This window comes from Schistocerca gregaria, chromosome 1 (assembly GCF_023897955.1).
Source record: "Schistocerca gregaria isolate iqSchGreg1 chromosome 1, iqSchGreg1.2, whole genome shotgun sequence".
Taxonomy (NCBI): Eukaryota; Metazoa; Arthropoda; class Insecta; order Orthoptera; family Acrididae; genus Schistocerca; species Schistocerca gregaria.
In genome coordinates, this window is record NC_064920.1 from 322,285,611 (window position 1) to 322,306,754 (window position 21,144).

Below are 21,144 nucleotides of genomic sequence, written 5' to 3' on the forward strand. Positions count from 1 at the left end.
TTTGTATATTTCATATGGAAGTGTGATGATAGGTCTATAGACTTCTATAGAGTGTCTCATAATTAATGGCTTACACAACTACAGTTGAAAGTACATGATACTAAAAGCAGAATTCTAATAAACAAGGTCTATAAAATGCTTAACTTCAGAGCTATGAGCACTTCTTCAACTATATTACTGTGAAACAAAACTGTTCTGCAAGCTCTTTTCTTTCCATATTTTGAGAAGTGATATAATATGAACCAAAACAACAACAAAATATCCAGTAAACATAGGCTGTAAAATACATGCCTTTAAAGCTATGAAGACTTGTTCATCTTTGCTAATGTAAGACACATCTCTTCTACTGAACAAGTGCTCACAGCCCTCAAGGTAACCATTTAACAGCCCTTGTTTACCAGACATTTTCACTTATAGTATTGTACTGTAGTGCAACTTTATATAAGTGTTCTTTTTTTTGTGTTTCTAGGATTGGGTACCTTTATTCTTGGGAGGCTTGCATCGTTTAATTAAACAGTTGTTCATATACAACATTTCATTATAACTAAATTACATGTCATTTTAAAAACATACAACTACCAAACATATAATATAACTTTAATTATGTATTGAACCATAAGTTGTTACTGATATTCTCTTTAAATAATTTGCAGTATTTATAACTAGTTTTTGTGTTTACCTAAAGAAGCCATCTGCTTGTAGATTGTCCTCCATTGTGTATGGTTACTGTTCCCCTTGGATCTTAGACATAATGTCTGTTCAGATGCCTATGTACAAGGTGTCAATAATGAAAGTTCAAGTTGCAAAATGCTGTAGAAATAAAACCACTGTTAAGAATTATGTTAAATTTGAACAGCTTATTATTGACATAGAGTGAGAGTGAAATGTCATGGAGCTAGAAGAAAAATTAAGGACAATTTTACCAATAGGTGGAGTTGTAAGCATCTAAATGTAAATGGGGTCAGCTACAAATGACAGATGAATCACAATACAATGGCTGCAGGACAAGTTGCTCATTACACCATCCTTACTGTTCAATGTGCATGACTGTGCAAGTTCAGTAATCAACAGTAGTGGCACTGTTAGTTAGGTAACCCCATCCAACATGGAAAGGTTATACCACATTGGAGGGGAAAAAATAGTTTTGAATCGTCCTGAGGCCAAAAACTGCATAAAAAGCAAAACGGGTGCTTTTGTATGCATAGCAATGCAGAATGTTTTGTAGTATTTTATGCACTACTCTTGCAGGCACGTCCAACGTTTGGACAATTCCCTGTGTACTGCATGTTCGCGCACCAGCACTCAATCCCTCCTGACATGTTGTGCCACATCTTTGACAGATGTCAGATCAATTGTTTTCCTCCCTCTGCCACTTTGCACTTTGAAAGAACCTTTTTTTTTAATTTTGCAGTCATTTTCTCCAGTCCCTCAGCAGACATCATCAGACGAATATCTTTTTTCATATACTTTAGTGTCTAGAATGTCTGCAGGGCTACTGGCTCACAGTCATCATTCTTATAAAAGAGCATTTCCAGCAGCATGCAATTCTTCATGGAGACAGTCATGCTGGGCATTTTAGACCCAGACAGAGGAACGACCGTGTGCCACACATCTGTCTGATGTTTGCAGTGCCACTTGTTGGCCTTTTTTTCCCCCATGATGTTTCCCCCTGCATCAATAATATGTTGTTCAAATTTGGTGTCATTTTCAGTATTGGTCATCTTTCTGCTGCATTTTGAAACTGGAACTTCAATTGTGGACACTGCATATCAGGCATGTAGCTTGTGCCAACTTTGAACATATTAACAAAAAAAAAATGCTATTGCAGTCACATCCCATCATGGTGATTACAAAAACACTTTTTATAAAGAGTTTGAATGTGATCTCCTTACCGTAATAAATATAATAATTACTAAAATGTTACCAGACAGGGAATTTCCATCCAAATCTCATGTACATATTTACTGTCTTTGTCATCTTTGGTGCCTCAAGTTTAATTTCCTTTCCACAATACATGTCCCACTGAGTTACTTCAGCTAGATATTTGAATAATTATGTAAATAATTCAGGAGCGAAGGAGACCACTCACCAAATAGCAGAATCTTTGAGTCATTAACAGGTACACACAAAAGAGAAGAGAAACTCGCTAGCTTTTGAAACAAATCCTTCGACGAGCTAGAGAACAAATTATCACACAGCTGCACTTTGGGACTGATATAACATAGAAGGAACCCGGAAAGTCAGAAATTATAAAAAACAGAGGAATGAGTGATACACCACTGACATGATCTGAAGTTGTACCTGTCAACAACTCAACACTTCTATTATATTTGGTACATGGTCTCATCTATTCCTAAATTTTTTACATTCTGCCACAACTTTTCTTACTATATTTAAGTTGTTGTTGTTGTTGTTTGTTGTTGTTGTAGTGGTCTTCAGTCCAGAGACTGGTTTGATGCAGCTCTCCATGCTTTTCTATCCTATGCAAGCTTCTTCATCTCCAAGTAACTACTGCAACCTACATCCTTCTGAATCTGCTTAGTGTATTCATCGCTTGGTCTCCCTCTACAATTTTTACTCTCCACACTGCTCTCCAGTGGTAAATTTGTGATCCCTTGATGCATCAGAACATGGCCTAACAAACAACCCCTTCTTCTAGTCAAGTTGTGTCACAAATTCCTCTTCTCCACAATTCTGTTCAGTATCTCCTCATTAGTTACATGATCTACCCATCTAATCTTCAGCATTCTTCTGTAGCACCACATTTCGCAAGCTTCTATTCTCTTCTTCTCTAAACTATTTATCATCTGTGTTTCACTTCCATACATGGCTGCACTCCATACAAATACTTTCAGAAAAGACTTCCTGACACTTAAATCTATACTTGATGTTAACAAATTTCTCTTCTTCAGAAACGCTTTCCTTGCTATAGCCAGTCTACATCTTACATCCTCTCTATTTTAACCATCATCAGTTATTTTGCTCCCAAATAGCAAAACTCATTTGCTACTTTAAGTGTCTCGTTTAGTAATCTAGTTCCCTCAGTATCACATGGTTTAATTCGACTACATTCCATTATCCTCGTTTTACGTTTGTTGATGTTCACTTTATATCCTCCTTTCAAGACATTGTCCGTTCTGTTCAACTGCTCTTCCAAGTCATTTGCTTTCTCTGACAGAATTACAATGTCTGTTTAAGTTATTAACTTTTTAATTTTTATGAAACTGTAATCACAAAATTTGAAGCATTTTTTTTAAAGTTATATTTACATCCACATACATACTCTGCAAGAACAGTAAAGTACATAGAAGAGGGTACTTTGTATCATTGCTGGTCATTCCCTTTCCTGTATCACTTGATAATGGAGCAAGGCAAAAAGATTACCTGTTTAGCTCTGCATGAGCCATAATCACAGTTATTTTGTCCTCACTCAAGATGAACATTGAAGACAGTAGCATTGTTTTGTAGTTTGTTGCAAATGCTTTTTTTCCAAATCATATTTTTGTTTTTATGAAATATGGCTGGAGGTCTTTTATCTTATGCAGCTCTTGTCATTTTGAGGACAACCCCCCCCCCCCCCCCCCCCCCCACTTCCACCTCCTCCTTTCATTTCTTGGAGCAAATATAAATAGTACTGCAAGACATGGACAGAATCCTTGCAGTCAACATATAAATTCTTGTATTTATTAGCTAATCAACAATTCCAAGTTTTCAATTCTTCCTCTCATTCCGTAATCACTTTTTTTGAGTCTATATTTGAATAAAATGTAAGATAGGCTTTCCCTCTGTCAGTAAATACCCATCCAAATTTCAAAGTATGAGAAATTTCTGAGGAATAAATAAGTTAAAAAAATTATCATTTTTGTTTAATTATAGACACCAAACTATCGTAACATCTGAAACAGTGTGCTTCAATAAGGTATAACTGGTGTTGAAACATGGACCATTGACTAATTATGTCATCTTTGATAAAGAAGTGAGCAGTCATATCATGGATGTGAAAGTCCTTGAAGGGGAAAGTTTTGACATGGTTCACGGGCTACTTACTACCACTCAGAGAATCATTCCAACAGAAAAGTTGGAAACAAGGTACATACTCTAGGTAAAAGTTTGGGAATTAGAAAAACCTGAAAAATGGGAAGACTAATTAAGTATCTGTTATCAGTCATCCGAAAACAAACGAATGGACAAAATTCAAGTACATACTTGATGGCACTGCAGCAAAAACTGTGAGAAAAACTAGTCAGTACAGCAGAGAAGGAGGAGGAGATCCCTGGTGGTATTATTCTGATTGATCTGAAAATAACATGGCTGTCTTTAGAGACCATGCTCAAGAAAGTAGAGAGAGGCCTGAAACCAAGAGCAAAGAGAGTAATTAAGTCAGAAGAAGAATAGTGTTGGACAGTTTTTTCTGCGTAACTTGAGAAGACTGTATGAAGAACAAGAAACCGGTGTAAATAAATCTGAAAAATATAAGGAATATATTTGCCCCAATAAAAGCTCTGGAGAAGCAAGACGGTTCCATCACTTGGTGTAATGAGAGCATATGATAAGAAATGAGGGAATATTTTGTACAAATGCACATTTTAAGGGATAAACAGAGAAAGAAGCACAAAAGTCAGAAACTATGAAAAAGACAAAGTAAGTGACATGCCACTGGCTTTGTCTGAAATTGAAAAAGCCGGCCACGGTGGCCGAGCGGTTCTAGGCGCTTCAGTCTGGAACCGCATGACTGCTACGGTCGCAGGTTTGAATCCTGCCTCGGGCATGGATGTGTGTGATGTCCTTAGGTTAGTCAGGTTTAAGTATTTCTAACTTCTAGGGGACTGATGACCTCAGATGTTAAGTCCCATAGTGCTCAGAGCCATTTGAACCATTTGAAATTGAAAATGCTTTGAAGAGAATTAGCAAAGGCAAATCATGATGCATACATGGAGTAAATGCAGATGATCAAAGCTGCTAGAATTCAAGGGCTCAGCTGGCTGTACAAAGTAATAAACACCATTTGTTAAGAAGGGAAAAGTCCTGATCAACTGGAAAACTACCCATCTTCAAAAAAAGGAATCGGGCAGAACTGTGGCAACTATAGAGGAATCACATTTCTTCCCCACTGACATAAGTTCATGGAAGAAAATTTAATGCCATTAAAGAACCACAGCTCAAAGAGGAACAGTAAGGGTTTAGAGATAACAGAACATCACATCTCATGTTTTCTGTTCAAATGGTAAAGGGAAGGTACTGAGAGAAAGTAAGGGATATCTTTGCCTTCCTAGATTTCCATAGCCAAATCTACATGACAATTGGTTATTCTGTCTGGTTTACATTCTTGGCGCTACAGTCTGGAGCCGTGTGACCACTACGGTCGCAGGTTCAAATCCTGCCTCGGGCATGGATGTGTGTGATGTCCTTAGGTTAGTTAGGTTTAAGTAGTTCTAAGTTCTAGGGAACTGATGACCACAGCAGTTAAGTCCCATAGTGCACAGAGCCATTTGAACCATTTTTTTGTCTGGTTTACAACAAGCAACAGAGTGTGATAGAGAAACACATTGTCATTGCTCCTGCTCATCACCCTGAAGAGATGAGACAATATGCTCATAAAGAATTCAATGCATTAACCTTTTCAGATGATTTGGTGAAGTGTCAAAGCGTAGAAGAAGATTTGCAACATAAATTACACACTTGTACCCACAAATTGAAGCACCTTGGTCTAAAAATAAGACACACAGAAATGGTTGTGATGCCAGTCAGCCAATAAGGATCACATAGGAACAGAGAGAAACTAGTAAACTTCAACCACTTTCAGTGTTGTAATTTGAGACACAAAAGCTTCCTCAGAAATCATTAACAGAATTCAAATAGCAGCTTTTCTGGTGGTGCAATCAGATCCCTTTAAAAGCCAAGAAAACTGTTTACCAGGCATATTTTTGATATAAGTATACCACCCCTACAGAACAGATAATGGTAGACTCCAGAGTGCAGAAAAATAGTTCCTGCGGTCATCCATCCAAAAAACAAGAAAGGTTAAATACAGAATTAAAAGATCAATTAAGAAACACAAGTAGAACAGCCATGCAAAAGCATGAGAAACTCAAGACTGAAATTGTTTGGACATGTAAAAAATGTGTTTCAAAGTAGAACAGGGAGAAAAAGGCTTGAAAAGGTACTTGAAGGCAAGAGACTAGAGGCTGGCCCAGGAAATGGTGGATACCTCAAGTTAAACAGAATCCGGAAGGAAGAGGACTGGAATGACAGAAAGTCAAGAGAGAAGAAGTGTACCAGGACAGACAAAGATGAAAAGCACTCTTCTTCCACAACAGGCCACCTAGGTAAAGTTAATGGCGGTGGTGGCATCATCATCATCATCATTGTCATCATCCAACAATGGAATCATGAGTTTTCCTGACCTTCATAGCTTTTAAAGTGTCGCTTCCAGGGTGGAGAGGTACACTGGCCCCGGAGCAAATCCACCCAGCAGATTGACAATGGGGTTCGGTGTGCCAGCCAGCCTCGATGTGGTTTTTAAGTGATTTCCCTCATTTCACTGGATGAGCACCAGGGTTATACCAAAGTCTCTCCTCAGTTATATGATTCTCAAGCATTTAGAAAACTTTCATCACTTTCACCTGAATAACAGGGACAAAGGCATAAGGAAAAGAAGAAAGGAATCATTAGTTTTGAAGTCCACAAACTTGACAGTATAGATCATGCTACTAGCTGCTCTATTTTGAAGCATTAAGAGAGTATTTGATTTTTATACGAATATTCCATTAAAGATTCTCTTTAGTACATTTTGACATGGTTCTAAATTCATGCTGTAGCAATGAAGAAGTGCGCTGATACATGATTAGTTAAAATCTCTCCAAAATGAATCTTTCACTTTGCAGCAGTGTATGCACTGTTTTCAAACTTCCTGGTAGATTAAAATCTTGTGACACACTTGTAACTGAACCTGTCTGTTGCAGACAATGCCCTTACCAACTGAGCGATCCAATCACGACTCATGATCTGCCCTCACAGCTTCAGTTCTGGTAGTACCTCACTCCCTCCTTTCCCAATTTCTCAGAAGCTGTGAGGGCTAGCCATGAGTCACACCCAGATAGCCCACTTGGTGAGAGCATTGCCTGCAAAAGACGAAGTTTTTAGTTTGAATTCCAGTCCAGCACATAGTCTTAATCTGCCAGGAAGTTTCATAACAGTTGACACTCCACTGCAGAGTGAAAGATTCATTTGGAATCAAACGCATAGTCTGTGGCTAAACTATTTATTTCCGATACCCTGTCTTGTACTAGTGATAGGCCCCTCAAGGTATTGAGAAGGGCTTCTGTAAAGTCTTGTTAGTAGGAGATGAGGTGCTGGCAGAATTGAAGATGTGTGGTGAGCGAGGCTGTCATTATCCACTGCTTGTTAGCAGACTATATATGAAAAATTTTATAAAATTCTTCAAAAATGTAGTCCAGTGTCTAAATTATTGAAAGTAAATTGTGGTACCTATTATAAGAAAATACAAAAACTAGTTAAAGTCCATCACAACACTTCCACTCAGTTTCCAAATGGAATAGGTATTCAGTGTTAAATATATAAATTACACCTATTCTGCCACTTTGTTGTGATGCTAATGATAAGTAATATTTCACCTTATGATTGATTCTAGTGGTTCAAGTGCTGGTGACCTAGGGGATGTGACACCATGTAATGCATCACCAAACTTGTCAGCAATGACATTTCGCAATATAATTAGGGATGACTCGGAAGAAACATGGAGACTGCAAATTCAGAGTTTGCTAAATCAGTTTCCTGTGCCACCTCTTGAATTTTTTCAGCTTCTTCAGAGGCTCATTAAGGTAACTACAGACACCAATATACATTATCACAGCATGTTTATTTCATTTTCTAAAGTCTATGGCAGCTGCTATACTGTTCTTATTGTACACATAATCTTGTAACACATTTTGATTCTTCAGTTTCACCAATAATTTCTTGTACCTGCTGATACACAGAACTGTATGCACAACTTCTTTGAGCGGTGCTAATTGTAAATGTACAGCATGCTGGTTATAAGTAATAAAATTGAGAAAGAGTGGTCTCTATAATCATGAAAAGGTGGAATGTACAGAATGAGATGAATCATTAGCACTGGCAGAGATGAAAGTTAAATAGGGAAATCTCATCCTCATAACAGTGTATTCTTTCTTCTATAGACAGAAGTTGATGTGATGTGAGACATAGTTCAAAGGTGATAGTGAGACAGTAGTCACTCAGAACCCAAACTTAGAAGAGACATGGCTGATATCTGCATAAACAATGCCATGCAACAAATGATAACTTTTCTTCCTCCACACCAGTTTCATACCTTTGTATTGCCTTATACCACAAGTTTTGCCTATTGTGTTTTCTTAATTTGATTTTACTATCTCTTTCTACCATAATATCAGTGTGTTTCATTATCCTGCATGATTAAATTTTGAACTAGCACTTTTCCCCTTGTTACTGCTTCTCCACCTTCTGTCTTGTTGCTACTACCACCATAAAGCACTGTATTATGTCTTTCAAACTTGTATGTCTTTTTAACTAGACACACCTTTCCATATCCCGTGCTTTATAATTAGTTGTAAGCCTTTGCTATGTATAATGTCACTATATTGAGATATTTTATCTGTCAAACCACTGTTTTATCTCGAGCACCACTTCAGTGTTTTTTTTTTTTTTCCATAGCAGAATCTTACAAAAGACTTATCACAAATTGAAAGAAATTTTGTCATTTGTAAAGGCTGTCATTAGCACCAAATTAGTTTTCAGGCTCTCATGAATGACACATGACACAGGAACTGAAACAGAGGGTAGCAAAGCAAGAGCAGATATGCTGAACTCCATTTGCAAATGTTCTTTTACAAAGAAAAATTCAGGAGAACTGTCCCAATTTGACACTCATACGACTGCAAACACTGACACTCTTAGTGTCAGTGGCATCAAGACATAACTAAAATTGCTAAAACTTAACAAAGCTGCAGGTCTTGTGGAATTTCTATTGGATTCTATACAGAATTTGTACCTGAGTTATCCTCCTTTTTAAGCATGTTATATCAAAGATCCCCTGAACAAAAAACTGTGCAAGGCACACCCGTCTCCAAAAATATTACAGAAGTGTTCTGCAAAACTACCGTTTCATAGCTTTAACGTCCATCTGTTGTAGAATATTAGAACATATTCCAAGCTCAAACACAATGAGCTATCTTAAACAGAATAACCTCCTCCATGCCAGCCAGAGTGGATTGAAAAAACATTAGTCATGTGAAGTCAAACTTCAACTTTTATCATTTGACATCCTGAGAGCCGTGAGTCAAGGTAATGAGATGGATGCCATATTTCTTTACTTTTGTAAAGCATTTGAAGTAGTACCACACCAACATTTATTAACAAAAGCATTGGGTACCAAATTTTGTGACTGGATTAAGAATTTCACAATAGAGAGGACATTGCATGTTGTCATGGCTGGAGAGTCATTGGCAGATCTAGAGCTAAGTTTAGGTGTGCCTCAGGGAAGGTGTTGAGACCTTTACTGTTCACATTCTATATAATGACTGGGCAGTCATTATTAATAGCAACCTCAGATTTTTTGCACGAGATGCAGTTATTTATAATCAAGTCAGTCTGAAAAAAGCTACATAAATATCATTAATATTTTAAAGTGATGCAAAGATTAGCAACTTGCTTTAAATCTTCAGAAATGTGAAACTGTGCACTTTACAAAATGCAAAAATGGAGTGTCCTGTGACTACAGTATCAGAGAGTCTTCGCCAATATCAGTCATATCGTACAATTACCGGGTATAAAAGTATGAAGGGATGTGAACTAGAAAGGTTGCATAGCCTCAGTCATAGGTAAACCAGGCAGCAGATGTTGGTTCATTGGCAGGGTACTGGGCAAATGCAATGAGTCAATAAAGGAGACTTTATATGAAATACCTAGAATACTTCTCACATTAGAATATTACTCAAGTGCTTGGGACCCATACCAAACAGGACTAAGGGGGCATATTGGATATATACGAAGGAGGACAGCACCAATGGTCATTGGTTTGTTTAATCAGTGGGATAGCATCACAAGTATACTGAAAAACCTGAACTGACAGACACTTGAAGATAGATACCAGCTATTTGCAAGAGCCTGTTTTCAGAATTTCAAAAACCAGTATCAATGAGGAATATAGGAATATACTACAACCCCAAATGTATCACTCCCATAAGCACTTCGAACTCAAGCTTAGACTAATTATAGTCTGCACAGAGGTATTTAACCAATTGCTTGTCTGTAATGCATATGTGACTAGAATGAGAAGAAACTAGAATGTGGTGAAATGGTAAGTACCCTTCGTCATGCAGTTCACAGTGATTTGCAGTGTGTAGATATAGAGGAACTAAATTTGCAATATTAGTCTCTTTCATTCTTAGAAATAGTGCTTTGTTACAGGATGTGAGCAACAGAGCAGTTTCTATGACACAAGAAGCATGCCGTTACTTATCCTCAGAAGGTGCTATTGGCCCATGTGCTGTTCTGGGTATGCGGCTGCAAGCTCTATCTGATCTTCTAGCAGCACACGTAGAACTGCCTCATGTATGGATTGGTCCAGCTGCATTTAGCACCACTAGAACCAGTGAAACCTTACGATTTGGGATGCTTGAAATCCAAGAACATTGGGAAACATTCCTTGACAGAAAAGATCATGCTACTGAGGTAAGTAATTCATTTCACTAACGTGAAATAAGAGGTGTGAGGAGGGACAATGGGAGTACTTTTGGGAGGGAGGGGGTGAAATAAGGAGCGAAAAATATTTGCATTAAATATATTCCTCAGAAAATGTTTTGATAAAGCAGGTGATTCAGAATCTATTATTGCAAAAGTAAATGCAGCATGTACAAGTTGAATAAATTTTACAAGATAACAGGCAGTACCAGGCAGTGCCTCTAATTGTCAAGAAAAGTCATTTTGTCTCAAATTACGAGAAGGAAAGGACTAATATGAAAACTGTCTTTTTCAGTTGTGTTTTGCATGCTTTTATTATGACTTCTGATCTCTTCTTAGATGTGAAAAGTAGAATACTTTCTGAGCACTGGCAGAGCAACATGGTCTGTATCTGAATGCTTCTGGTAAGAAGCTACTTGCACCGCTAATTTCCAGAAGCATCTAGTCTGACCAAAGAACTGTCCACTGTATACCAATATTAATATACAATTCTGTAAAAGACAGTAAACCCTTTTAGAGGTTTCCAATTAATTCAAGATGTGTTGTTGCAATAGTGCATAAGGAGTACATGAATGCATTACATTTAGAGATCAATAGAATAAGTGGTTCTGAGATACCAGATATTGAGCCATTCTGAAAAACTAATATTAGTACATGGCATAGCCTCCACAGGTGGAAATGTAGGTGCTGACTTTGGCATCCAGTCATTCGTACAGACGTAGTTCTGTAAGAGTTGTTGGTTGACTAGTTGCACAAGTCGCTTCTCGTCACAGCAATTCCTATAGGTGCTCAATTGGAGAAAAGTCCAGAGATCATGCTGGCAATGGAAGCTGCTGTATGTCTTGAGCTTCAGGTGTGCCCAGTGTCTTTTGGGTTAATGCAGTCTGTGGGATAGTACTCTCCAGATGAATGTCGTACTTGCAAATGACTATCACTTGCATGCATTTCTGTTTCCCTAGTGGTCCTCTGATAGCATCAGTTTGAGCCATGCACATCGATGCTGTGGCACGAGTAGAAGATGGGCTAGTCGTGTGTGAGCCCCTAGTCCCACTGCTAATAATCAGTTTGCGACAGTTCGTTTTAACACGTGTGGGCTTACAAGCCCTCTTATCTTTGTTCTGGTAGCTGTATGGTCTACCACTTACAATACAACAATCCTGGTGGGTGTCTGTGTTATGTGGATGTCTGAACCTTGTCTTTGGATGTGAGAATGTTCACGTGACCACCTATATCAGTGTCATTGCACAAGTGACAAAGCATGTTCAACTTGTGTGACAGTTGTCTGAAAGAACGATCCTGCCACTCAGAAGACCACTGTTTTACCCCTTTCAAGTGTATGAGTGCATCTGTGTGGTATGGTTGCCTGCTTGCCTCACACATTCGTACTACACTGAGCCTTTTGGCTGTGAGCATTCCCTGAAAGGGTAGACACAAATGGCACTCTGGTAGCTATGCCACTCTGCTATCTGCTGGCAGACAACATTGAAACCTTTATCAGTACGTCTAGTACCCCAAGGCAGCATATACCATCATCAGATCAAAATTCATGTTGTCTTTCCAGGTGTACTATTTTTTTTTTCTCTGACAGTGTAGTTACAGTTGAAACACCTAAGAGCAAAACATAATGCCGCAGCTTGGATATTGCCATGGATATTAAAGAAAATACATTTACATTCATCAGCTTGAAAAGAATGAACTTTCCATATCCATAACGGATAATGAAGAAGTTGGTGGAATTGAGCAGGTGGATACAAACTAATATCACACTATTGCAGAATCAATAGGAAGAAATGAAGAGTGACTATACTTGCAATAAATAAATAAATTCCAGGCCTTGTAGATTAATTACTGTCGTATTGAACAGCGTTTTGAATTCTGTTCTGCAATAGTGGATCTGAAAACATACAAGCTTACAGTGCTTAACACTTTCAAGACCACGAACAGAAAGTATCTTAAACTTCATAAAGCAGCATGAACTAGTTTTAATAAGGTTATGCAAGCTTAACTGGAGAATTATTGTTTTTGAAGACATTAATATTGGGTTTATGTCAAATAGTACTGATCTGTGGTACCTAGCATTATTGTTGTCGGGTCTTGGATTCTTTTCTGCAGTTAAATTCCCTAAAATTTGTTATAGTAAAAATTTTATTGTAATAATTATTAATATAGCAGCTTTTGTCAGATATAAGATGTCTTGTCTCAATAAACCATGCAGAGCCATGGAAAGATCTCTTCTATCTATCAATCTTGGTGATAAAATTGTTCATTGGCTATTGACACTTTGGAATAAAAACTGTAAATTATTATAAAGGTCATAATACAATTAAAATCATGATCCTGGTAAGTTGTGCATATGCTATGTTCAGTTAGCGACAACTTACAGTATCTACTGTGTTTATTAGGTGTGATAAAATATAATACAAACATGTGATGTAAAATTGCAGTTTCTTTGTTAAAGAGATAATATGGCTACGATAATGATTGTTTTCAGTGTATTGATGCAGTTAAGACTACATTCAAGTTGCATATGCTTGGTGAGAGCCAGACAGACCTGTCAAATGAAGATATAATGATCCTTGATATGGGCCGTGCTCTGTATAAACTTCATTTCCAGCTGAGACTTTTGATTGAAGCTTCCCATAAGATGGTTACTGTTCTGACCACAGCTGCAAAAAGCAATCAGGTATTTGACGTACAACTATTGTTATTATTATTATTATTATTATTACTACTGCTAAATGAAAAAAATAAGCAGATACACATCTCTGATATAATATTTGTGACACCTCCCCCATCATCTTTGTCTACCCTCATTCTCACTACAGGTGGATTGCTGTCATCATATAGACATAGTGGCACCAAGGTTAGTGACCAGTCCCTAGCAAATGGGACAGGAACTGAAATTGAGGATAGCAAAGCTAAAGCTGAAATTCTTAACTCAATTTTCATATATTTTGTTACAACGGAAAACCCAGGATAATTGCCCCAATTATGGATTAAACATGCATTAATGTCAGTGATGTTGAGAAATAGCTGAAATCATTAAAATTGAACAAAGCTCCAAGCCCTTATTGAGTCTCTTTCAGATTCTACACTGAATTTGCATCTGAGTTAGTCCATCCTCTAACTGTAATTATGTAAATCCCTCAAACAAAAAACTGTGCGCAGTTCTGGGAAAAAGTACAGGTCACACCTGTTTACAAGAAGGGTAGTAGAAGTGATCCACAGAACTACCATCCAAAGTCCTTAACATCAATTTATTGTAGAATTTTAGAACTTATTCTGAGCTCAAACATAATGAACTGTCTTGAATAGAATGACGACCTCAATAGCAACCAGCATGGATTGTAAAAACATTGATCATGTGAAACCCATCTCACACTTTTCTCACGTAATGTACTGAAACCTTTGGATCAAGACATTCTGGTAGATGTTGAATTCTGAAAAGCTTTTGAATCGGTACCACACTACATTCATAGTCAAAAGTACAATCATATGAGATCATCATCATCATCTTGGACACTTTCCAGACCCTCCATCATCTTCCGTCTTGTCACCATCTCTCTGTCTTCGCCTTGTTCCAGTCTTCTCCTTTCTTCTGGATGCATTCCACTACTCCTTTCAGACATCTGTCTCTCGGTCTTCCTCTTGGTCTCTTTCCTTCAAGTTACATCTCATGTATCCTCCTGGGTATCCTTTCCTCCTCCATTCTCTTAACGTGCCCATACCATCTCAGCCTTGATTTCTCTGTCTCCCCCTGTAATGGTTCCACCTTCATTAACTCTCTGATCCTCTCATTTCTTAACCTGTATCTTTGTCATCCCAATACTGTTTCTCAAGAATCTCATCTCACTAGCTTGTACTTTGCTTTCCTCTCTTCCTTTCATAACCCAGGTTTCTGATGCATATGTCAGGATTGAGACATAGTGCATATAACTTTTTTACTGATTGTGAGTACATCCTTGCTCCATATCAGGCTTCTGACACTCTTCCAAAATGCTTCTGCTTTTCTCCCCCAGTTGTTCATTTCTCTGTCGTTTTTTTCACCTTCCTGTATCAGGCTTCCTAGGCACTTGAAACTCTCCACTCTTCTCAATAGTTCCCCACTAATTGTTATTCCAATTGTTCCCCTGTCCTTAATTTCTTGTTGTGATAATCATCTCACTCTTACTTATACTAAATTTCATCCCATATTCTTGTACTGTTATCCCCCAAATCATCAGATAATCTGCAAACACCATAGCTTTCATCTTTCTTTCACCAATTACTTGTGCTACTGTACTCATTATATAATCCATCACTACAATGAAGAGTAATGGTGAAAGTGCACTTCCCTGCCTCAAGCCACTCTTCTGTTCAATCCAAGCTGATCTCTCTTCTCCCACTTTCACACAGCTCACACTTCCATGGTACATTTTCCGTGAGGTATCAAGAGAAATTTGTGACTGTATTAATGACATTTTGATACAGAGGAGACAGCATGTTATCTTGGATGGAAATTCGTCTTCATATTAAGTAACTTTGGGTGTGTCCCAAAAAAGTGTGTTGGGTCCCTTGCTGTTCATGCTGTATATTAATGACCTTGCAGACAATATTAACAGTAAAATCAGGTGTTTTGTAGATGATGCAGTTATCTATGATGAAGTACTATCTGAAAGAAGCTGCATAAATATTCAGTCAGAACTTGACAAGATGTCAAAGTGATGCAGAGATTGGAAACTTCCTCAGTGTATTGAGAAATGTAAAATTTTGCTCCAACAAAACGAAAAAAAAAAGAAAGAAAAAGCATAGTGTCCTATGACTAGAATATCAGTGAGTCACTGTTGTAATCAGTCAACTCAATCAAATGCCTGGGTGTAACACTTTGTTGGGATATGAAATGGAATGATCATGTAGGTTCAATCGTGAGTAAAGCAGGTGGTACACTTCAGCTTACTGGTAGAACACTGGGGAAGTGCAATTGGTCTACAAAGGAGATTGCTTAGAAATCACTCTTACAACCAGTTCTAGAATATTTCTGAAGTTTTTGGGACCCCTACCAGATAGAACTAAAGGGAGATATTGAATCTATGTGGAGAAGGGCAGCACGAATGAACACAGATTTGTTTGATCCTTGGAAGAGTGTCACGGAAATACTGAAGGAACTGAACTGGAAGATTCTTGAAGATAGATGTAAGCTATCCAAAGAAAGTCTATTAACAAAGTTTCAGGAACTCTAATGCTTCAGACAACAAGAAGTGATGTGGAGCTGGTTTGCAACCTTCCCACCTCTCTCCTTTAGGATGACTTACTTGGTATGCACAGACGATCTTCTTCTCTGCGTAGCTGGCTACGTCGATCTCCAAAAAATTCTTCTCAGAAGAATAATGCTGATAAAGGGAATTTATCAGACTCACTCTCTCTTTGTGAAATAATGAGGCACTCACAGAATACTTTTCAACAACTGTTGGTACATTTGAATTTCCACGAAGAACGAAGTTCACACTTCACGTAAACAATTGACCTCTTGTAAGTCACCCATGTCATCTCACATTAGAAACAATTAAGTTACATTTACAGCAGAGTTGCTTGATAATCATGACACTGTTATACAGGAATCGTACACTTGTCTTGCCTCTAGCAAATTCAAGTTCAAAGTTACTTAAAAAGTCTAATCTCATTTCTTAATTTGCCTTTAACAACCATCACAGTCACTAAACCAGCAAAGAATAGCACAGGCTCTTCTCTACACATACACTGAAACTCTATGGATCGTACAGTAGGTACCTGTAGGCTGCCGTTTGGCTGCCGCGTCCACATTTTACTCTGACTGTTTTTAGACCTGCACACACAAATATGCAATGTGCAGTCGGTCGGATTCGTCTTTCTCACACTTCTATTTAAAATATCATGGGTTTGAGACAGAGGAAGGCCAAGTGGTTCCAGAATTTACGCATAAATTTTCAAAGCACTACAGAACTGGCTTCAAATGATGCCTCTAGGAATATACTACAACCCCCTGTGTGTTGCTCTCATAAGGATAAGGTTAGAATAATTACAATACACACAGAGGCATTCAAACAATCATTCATGCTCCATACATCAAGATCTTGGATGGGAAACAAGTTCTAAGTGAAGAAGGGAAAGCAGAATGGTGGAAGGAGTATATAGAGGGTCTATACAAGGGTGATGTTCTAGAGGGCAATATTATGGAAATGGAAGAGGACGTAGATGTAGACAAAATGGGAGATATGATACTGTAAGAAAAATTTGACAGAGCGCTAAAAGACCTAAGTCGAAACAAGGTCCCGAGAGTAGGCAATATTCCATTAGAACTACTGATAGCCTTGCGAGAGACCGCCATGATAAAACTCTTCCATCTGGTGAGCAAGATGTATGAGGCAGGAAAATACTCTCAGACTTCAAGAAGAATATGATAATTCCAATCCCAAAGAAAGCAAGTGTTGACATGTGTGAAAATTACCTAACTATCAGTTTAATAAGCCATGACTGCAAAATACTAACCAAATTCTTTACAAACAAATGGAAGAACTGGTAGAAGCCCACCTTGGGGAAGATCAGTTTGGATTCCGTAGAAATGTTGGAACATGTGAGGAAATACTGATACTTCAACTTATCTTAGAAGATAGATTCAGGAAAGACGAACCTAAGTTTCTAGCATTTGTAGACATAGAGATAGCTTTTGACAATGTTTGCTGGAATAATCTCTTTCAAATTCTTAAGATGGCAAAGGTCAAATGCAGGGCTAGAAGGCTATTTACAATTTGTACAGAAACCAGGTGGCAGTTATAAGAGGCAAGGGGTATGAAAGGGAAGCAGTGGTTGGGAAGGGAGTGAGACAGGCTTGTAGCCTATCCCTGATGTTATTCAATCTGTATAGTGAGCAAGCAGTAAAGGAAACAAAATAAAAACTTGGAGTAGGAATTAAAATCGATGGAGAAGAAATAAAAGCTTTGAGGTTTGCCGATTACATTGTAATTCTGTCAGAGACAGCAAAGGACCTGGAAGAGCAGTTGAACGAAATGAATAGTGTCTTGAAAGGAGGATATAAGATGAACATCAACAAAAGCAAAACGAGGATAATGGAATGTAGTCAAATTAAATCAGGTGATACTGAGGGAATTAGATTATGAAATAAGACATTTAAAGTATTAGATGACTTTAGCTGTTTGGGGAGCAAAATAACTGATGATGATGGAAGTAGAGAGGATATAAAACATTGACTGGCAGTGGCGAGCAAAGTGTTCCTGAAGGAGAAATTTGTTAACATCGAGTATAGATCTAAATGTCAAGAAGTCTTCTCTGAAAGTATTTGTATGGAAGTGAAACATGGACAATAAATAGTTTAGACAAGAAGAAAATAGAAGCTTTCAAAATGAGGTGCTACAGAAGAATGACAAAGATTAAATGGATAGATCACGTAACTAATGAGGAGGTACTGAATAAAATTGCTGAGCAGAGGAATTCATGGCACAAATTGACTAGAAGAAGTGTGGAGGTGTTCTGAGGCATCAAGGGATCATGAATTTTAGTATTGGAGGGCAGTGTGGGGGGTAAAAATCATAGAGGGAGACCAAGAGATGAATACACTAAGCAAACTTAGAAGGATTTAGGTTGCAATAGTTACTTGGAGATAAAGAAGCCTGCACAGGATAGAGTTGCATGGAGAGCTGCATCAAACCAGTCTCTGGACTGAAGACCATGACAACAACAACAACAACAACAACAACAACAACAACAACATGAATGGAACAACAAGAAACCATAATAATAGGTACAATGGGAAGTACCCTCTGCTATACAACCCTTATGGTGGTTAGTGAAATATACATGTAGATGTAGATCTTGGGATCTGACAGTGACATTCTGCATAACCTTCTTCAGTCGTCTTCTCACCTTCCTGAGAAAGGGACTATTAGTTCTGAAAGCTAGGAAGTGCATTGCTTTTACTTTTATATGTGTCTTTTGCCAGTACTACACATTTTTCCTCCTAAATGTAAGCACTGATCAGATATTGTCTCCCATATTTTTGTATAGGAATATTAGGATACCTTTATAGAAAAGAGAAGAGCTGAAATGGCGAGCCTGTACTGAGTGAAGAAGGGAAAGTTGGAGGGAATATTCAGAGTGTCCCAGAAGAAATAATCAATATTCAGAAATAAGACAGGATCGCTCATTTTAAGCAAAAAATGTCTAGTAAATGTGGCTACAGATAGTATAACTTAAGAGGTAAGAGCACTTGACCAGTAGAAGAGATGTGTTTCACAGTAGTTAAGATGAACAAAAGGACTTTGAAACCATTTTTAATGGACTTTTTTCCTTGTTTTGATCCATACTGCCATCTGTCAAGATATAGAAAGCAAAGAGCTTGCAGTAGACAATATTTGCTTTGCAGTACCAAAGACAAAGAAGTACTCATAGCTCTTAATTTTAGAGCCCATGTTTGCTAGATGTTTTTGCTTCAAATGATTGTTCCTGTTATATTCCTGAATATTGACCATTCCTCCTATGTCATCCTTTATAAAAAGCCTGAACAAGAAAAATGAACTCCAGGACTATGTTATACAAAGGGAAAAGAAAGTAAATGTAGGTGATGTGGGAAAGATCATACTGCAAGAAAAGTTTGACAGCTAGTGTTGATAGAACTAAGTTGAAACCGGGCCTGTGAAGTAGCTGACATTCTCTCATAATGAATGAAATACTTGGGAGAGCCAGTCTTAACAAAACTATTACAGATGGTGTGCAAAATATGAGACAAGTGCAATGCCTTCAGATTTCAAAAAGACTGTAATTATTGTAGTATAAAAAAATGGCAGGTACTGACAGCTGTGAACATTACTGAACTATCAGTGTAATAAGCCATTGTTGCAAATATTGGCAAGAATTATTTACATAAGAATGGAAACCTGGTGGAGGCTAATCTCAGTAATATATCAGTTTGGTTCCCAAGAAAATGTAGGAAATCCTCAGGCAAATCTGACCCTACAGTGTATCTTACATGATAGGTTGAAGAAAGGCAAACCTGGATTTATAGCATCATTTGTAGATTTAGAGAAAGCTTTTGCTAACATTGGCTCATCAACATTGTTTGAAATTCTGAAGTTAACTCAGATAAAATACAGGGAGCAAAAGATTATCCACAGCTTTTACAAAAATCGGACTGCAGTCATCAGAGATGAAGGATGCAATCTACAGCAGTTGAGAAGGAATTGAGGCAGGGTTGTAGTACATCCTCAATGTTATCCCAACCATGCATTGAACAATCTGTGTAGAAAACCAAGGAGAAATATGGAAGGAGAATTAAAGTTCAGCAAGAAGAAATAAAAACTTTGAAACTTGCTGATAACATTGTAATGTTGTCAGAGGTGCCAAAGGAGTTGAATGAGTACCTGAACAGAATGTATATCATCTTGAAAAAAAGTTCTAATATGAACATCAGCAAATGCGAACCAGTGGTAATGAAAGTAAGTCAAATTAATTAAATCAGCCTGTTATGACATGAGACATTAAAAGTAGCTGACAAGCTTTGTGTTTGAGCAGCAAAATAACATGATTGCCGATGTAGAGAGGATATAAAATGCAGACTGCCAATAGCAAGAAAAGCATTGCAGAAAACAAGAAATCTGTTAATGGATTCATAATTGAACGGCATTAGTCTCTTCACTCATTTCAGACAAAGGAAAGAAAATAACAAGCAACTTAAAACAAAAGCAAAGTGGAATACACAAAGCATTCAGTGACAGCTACAGTGCAATTGTTTGCTTTGGTTGGCATTGTCATAAGTGAGGTAACAATAATGAGGTGGTGGTTGTTGTTGATGTTGTCATCTTAAGACTGAAGACTGATTTGAGGCAGCTTTCCTTGCTATTCTATCCTGTGCGTGCCTCTTCATCTCTGTGTAAGTACTGTAATCTACATGTGTTTGAACTTACATACTGCATTCAAGCCTTGGTCTCCCTTCACTCTTCTTTCCATAACCAAGCTGAATGTTTATTGATGCTTCAGATAAGGCATATCAGCTGATTCCTTCCTTTAGTCAAGTCATGCTATAAATTTATTTTCCCCCGTTCAGTACCTCCACATTCACTATTTGATCTACTCACCTAATTTTCAGCATTCTTCAGTAGAACCACATTTCAGAAGCTTCTATTCTCTTCTTGCCTAACTGAATCGAATTGAGACAAAAAAGAAATTTATGATACAACCTGACTAAAAGAAGTGATCCATTGGTATCATACATTCTGAGTGCTCAAGGAGTTGCCAGCAGAGGAAAGTGCAGGGGGTAAAAACTGTAGAGGGAGACCAAGGTTCAAATACAGTAAGCAGTTTAAAATGGATGTAGATTGCAGTAGTGATTTGGAGATGAAGAGGGTTGCATAGGACAGAGTAGCATGAAGATCTGGA

At 37.8% G+C, this 21,144-nt stretch overlaps 1 protein-coding gene across 2 annotated transcripts in view; it reads left to right on the top strand.

Moving 5' to 3' along the window:
• The window catches only part of LOC126343774 (protein furry), a 1,073,323-nt gene that overhangs the window by 1,031,557 nt on the left and 20,622 nt on the right, over window positions 1-21,144 (top strand). For both annotated transcript variants that reach the window (XM_050001966.1, XM_050001967.1), the window contains exons 48-50: window positions 7,652-7,841; window positions 10,468-10,731; window positions 13,232-13,423. In XM_050001966.1, the coding sequence (XP_049857923.1) occupies window positions 7,652-7,841; window positions 10,468-10,731; window positions 13,232-13,423 (646 nt within the window). The remainder of the gene's footprint in view (window positions 1-7,651; window positions 7,842-10,467; window positions 10,732-13,231; window positions 13,424-21,144) is intronic.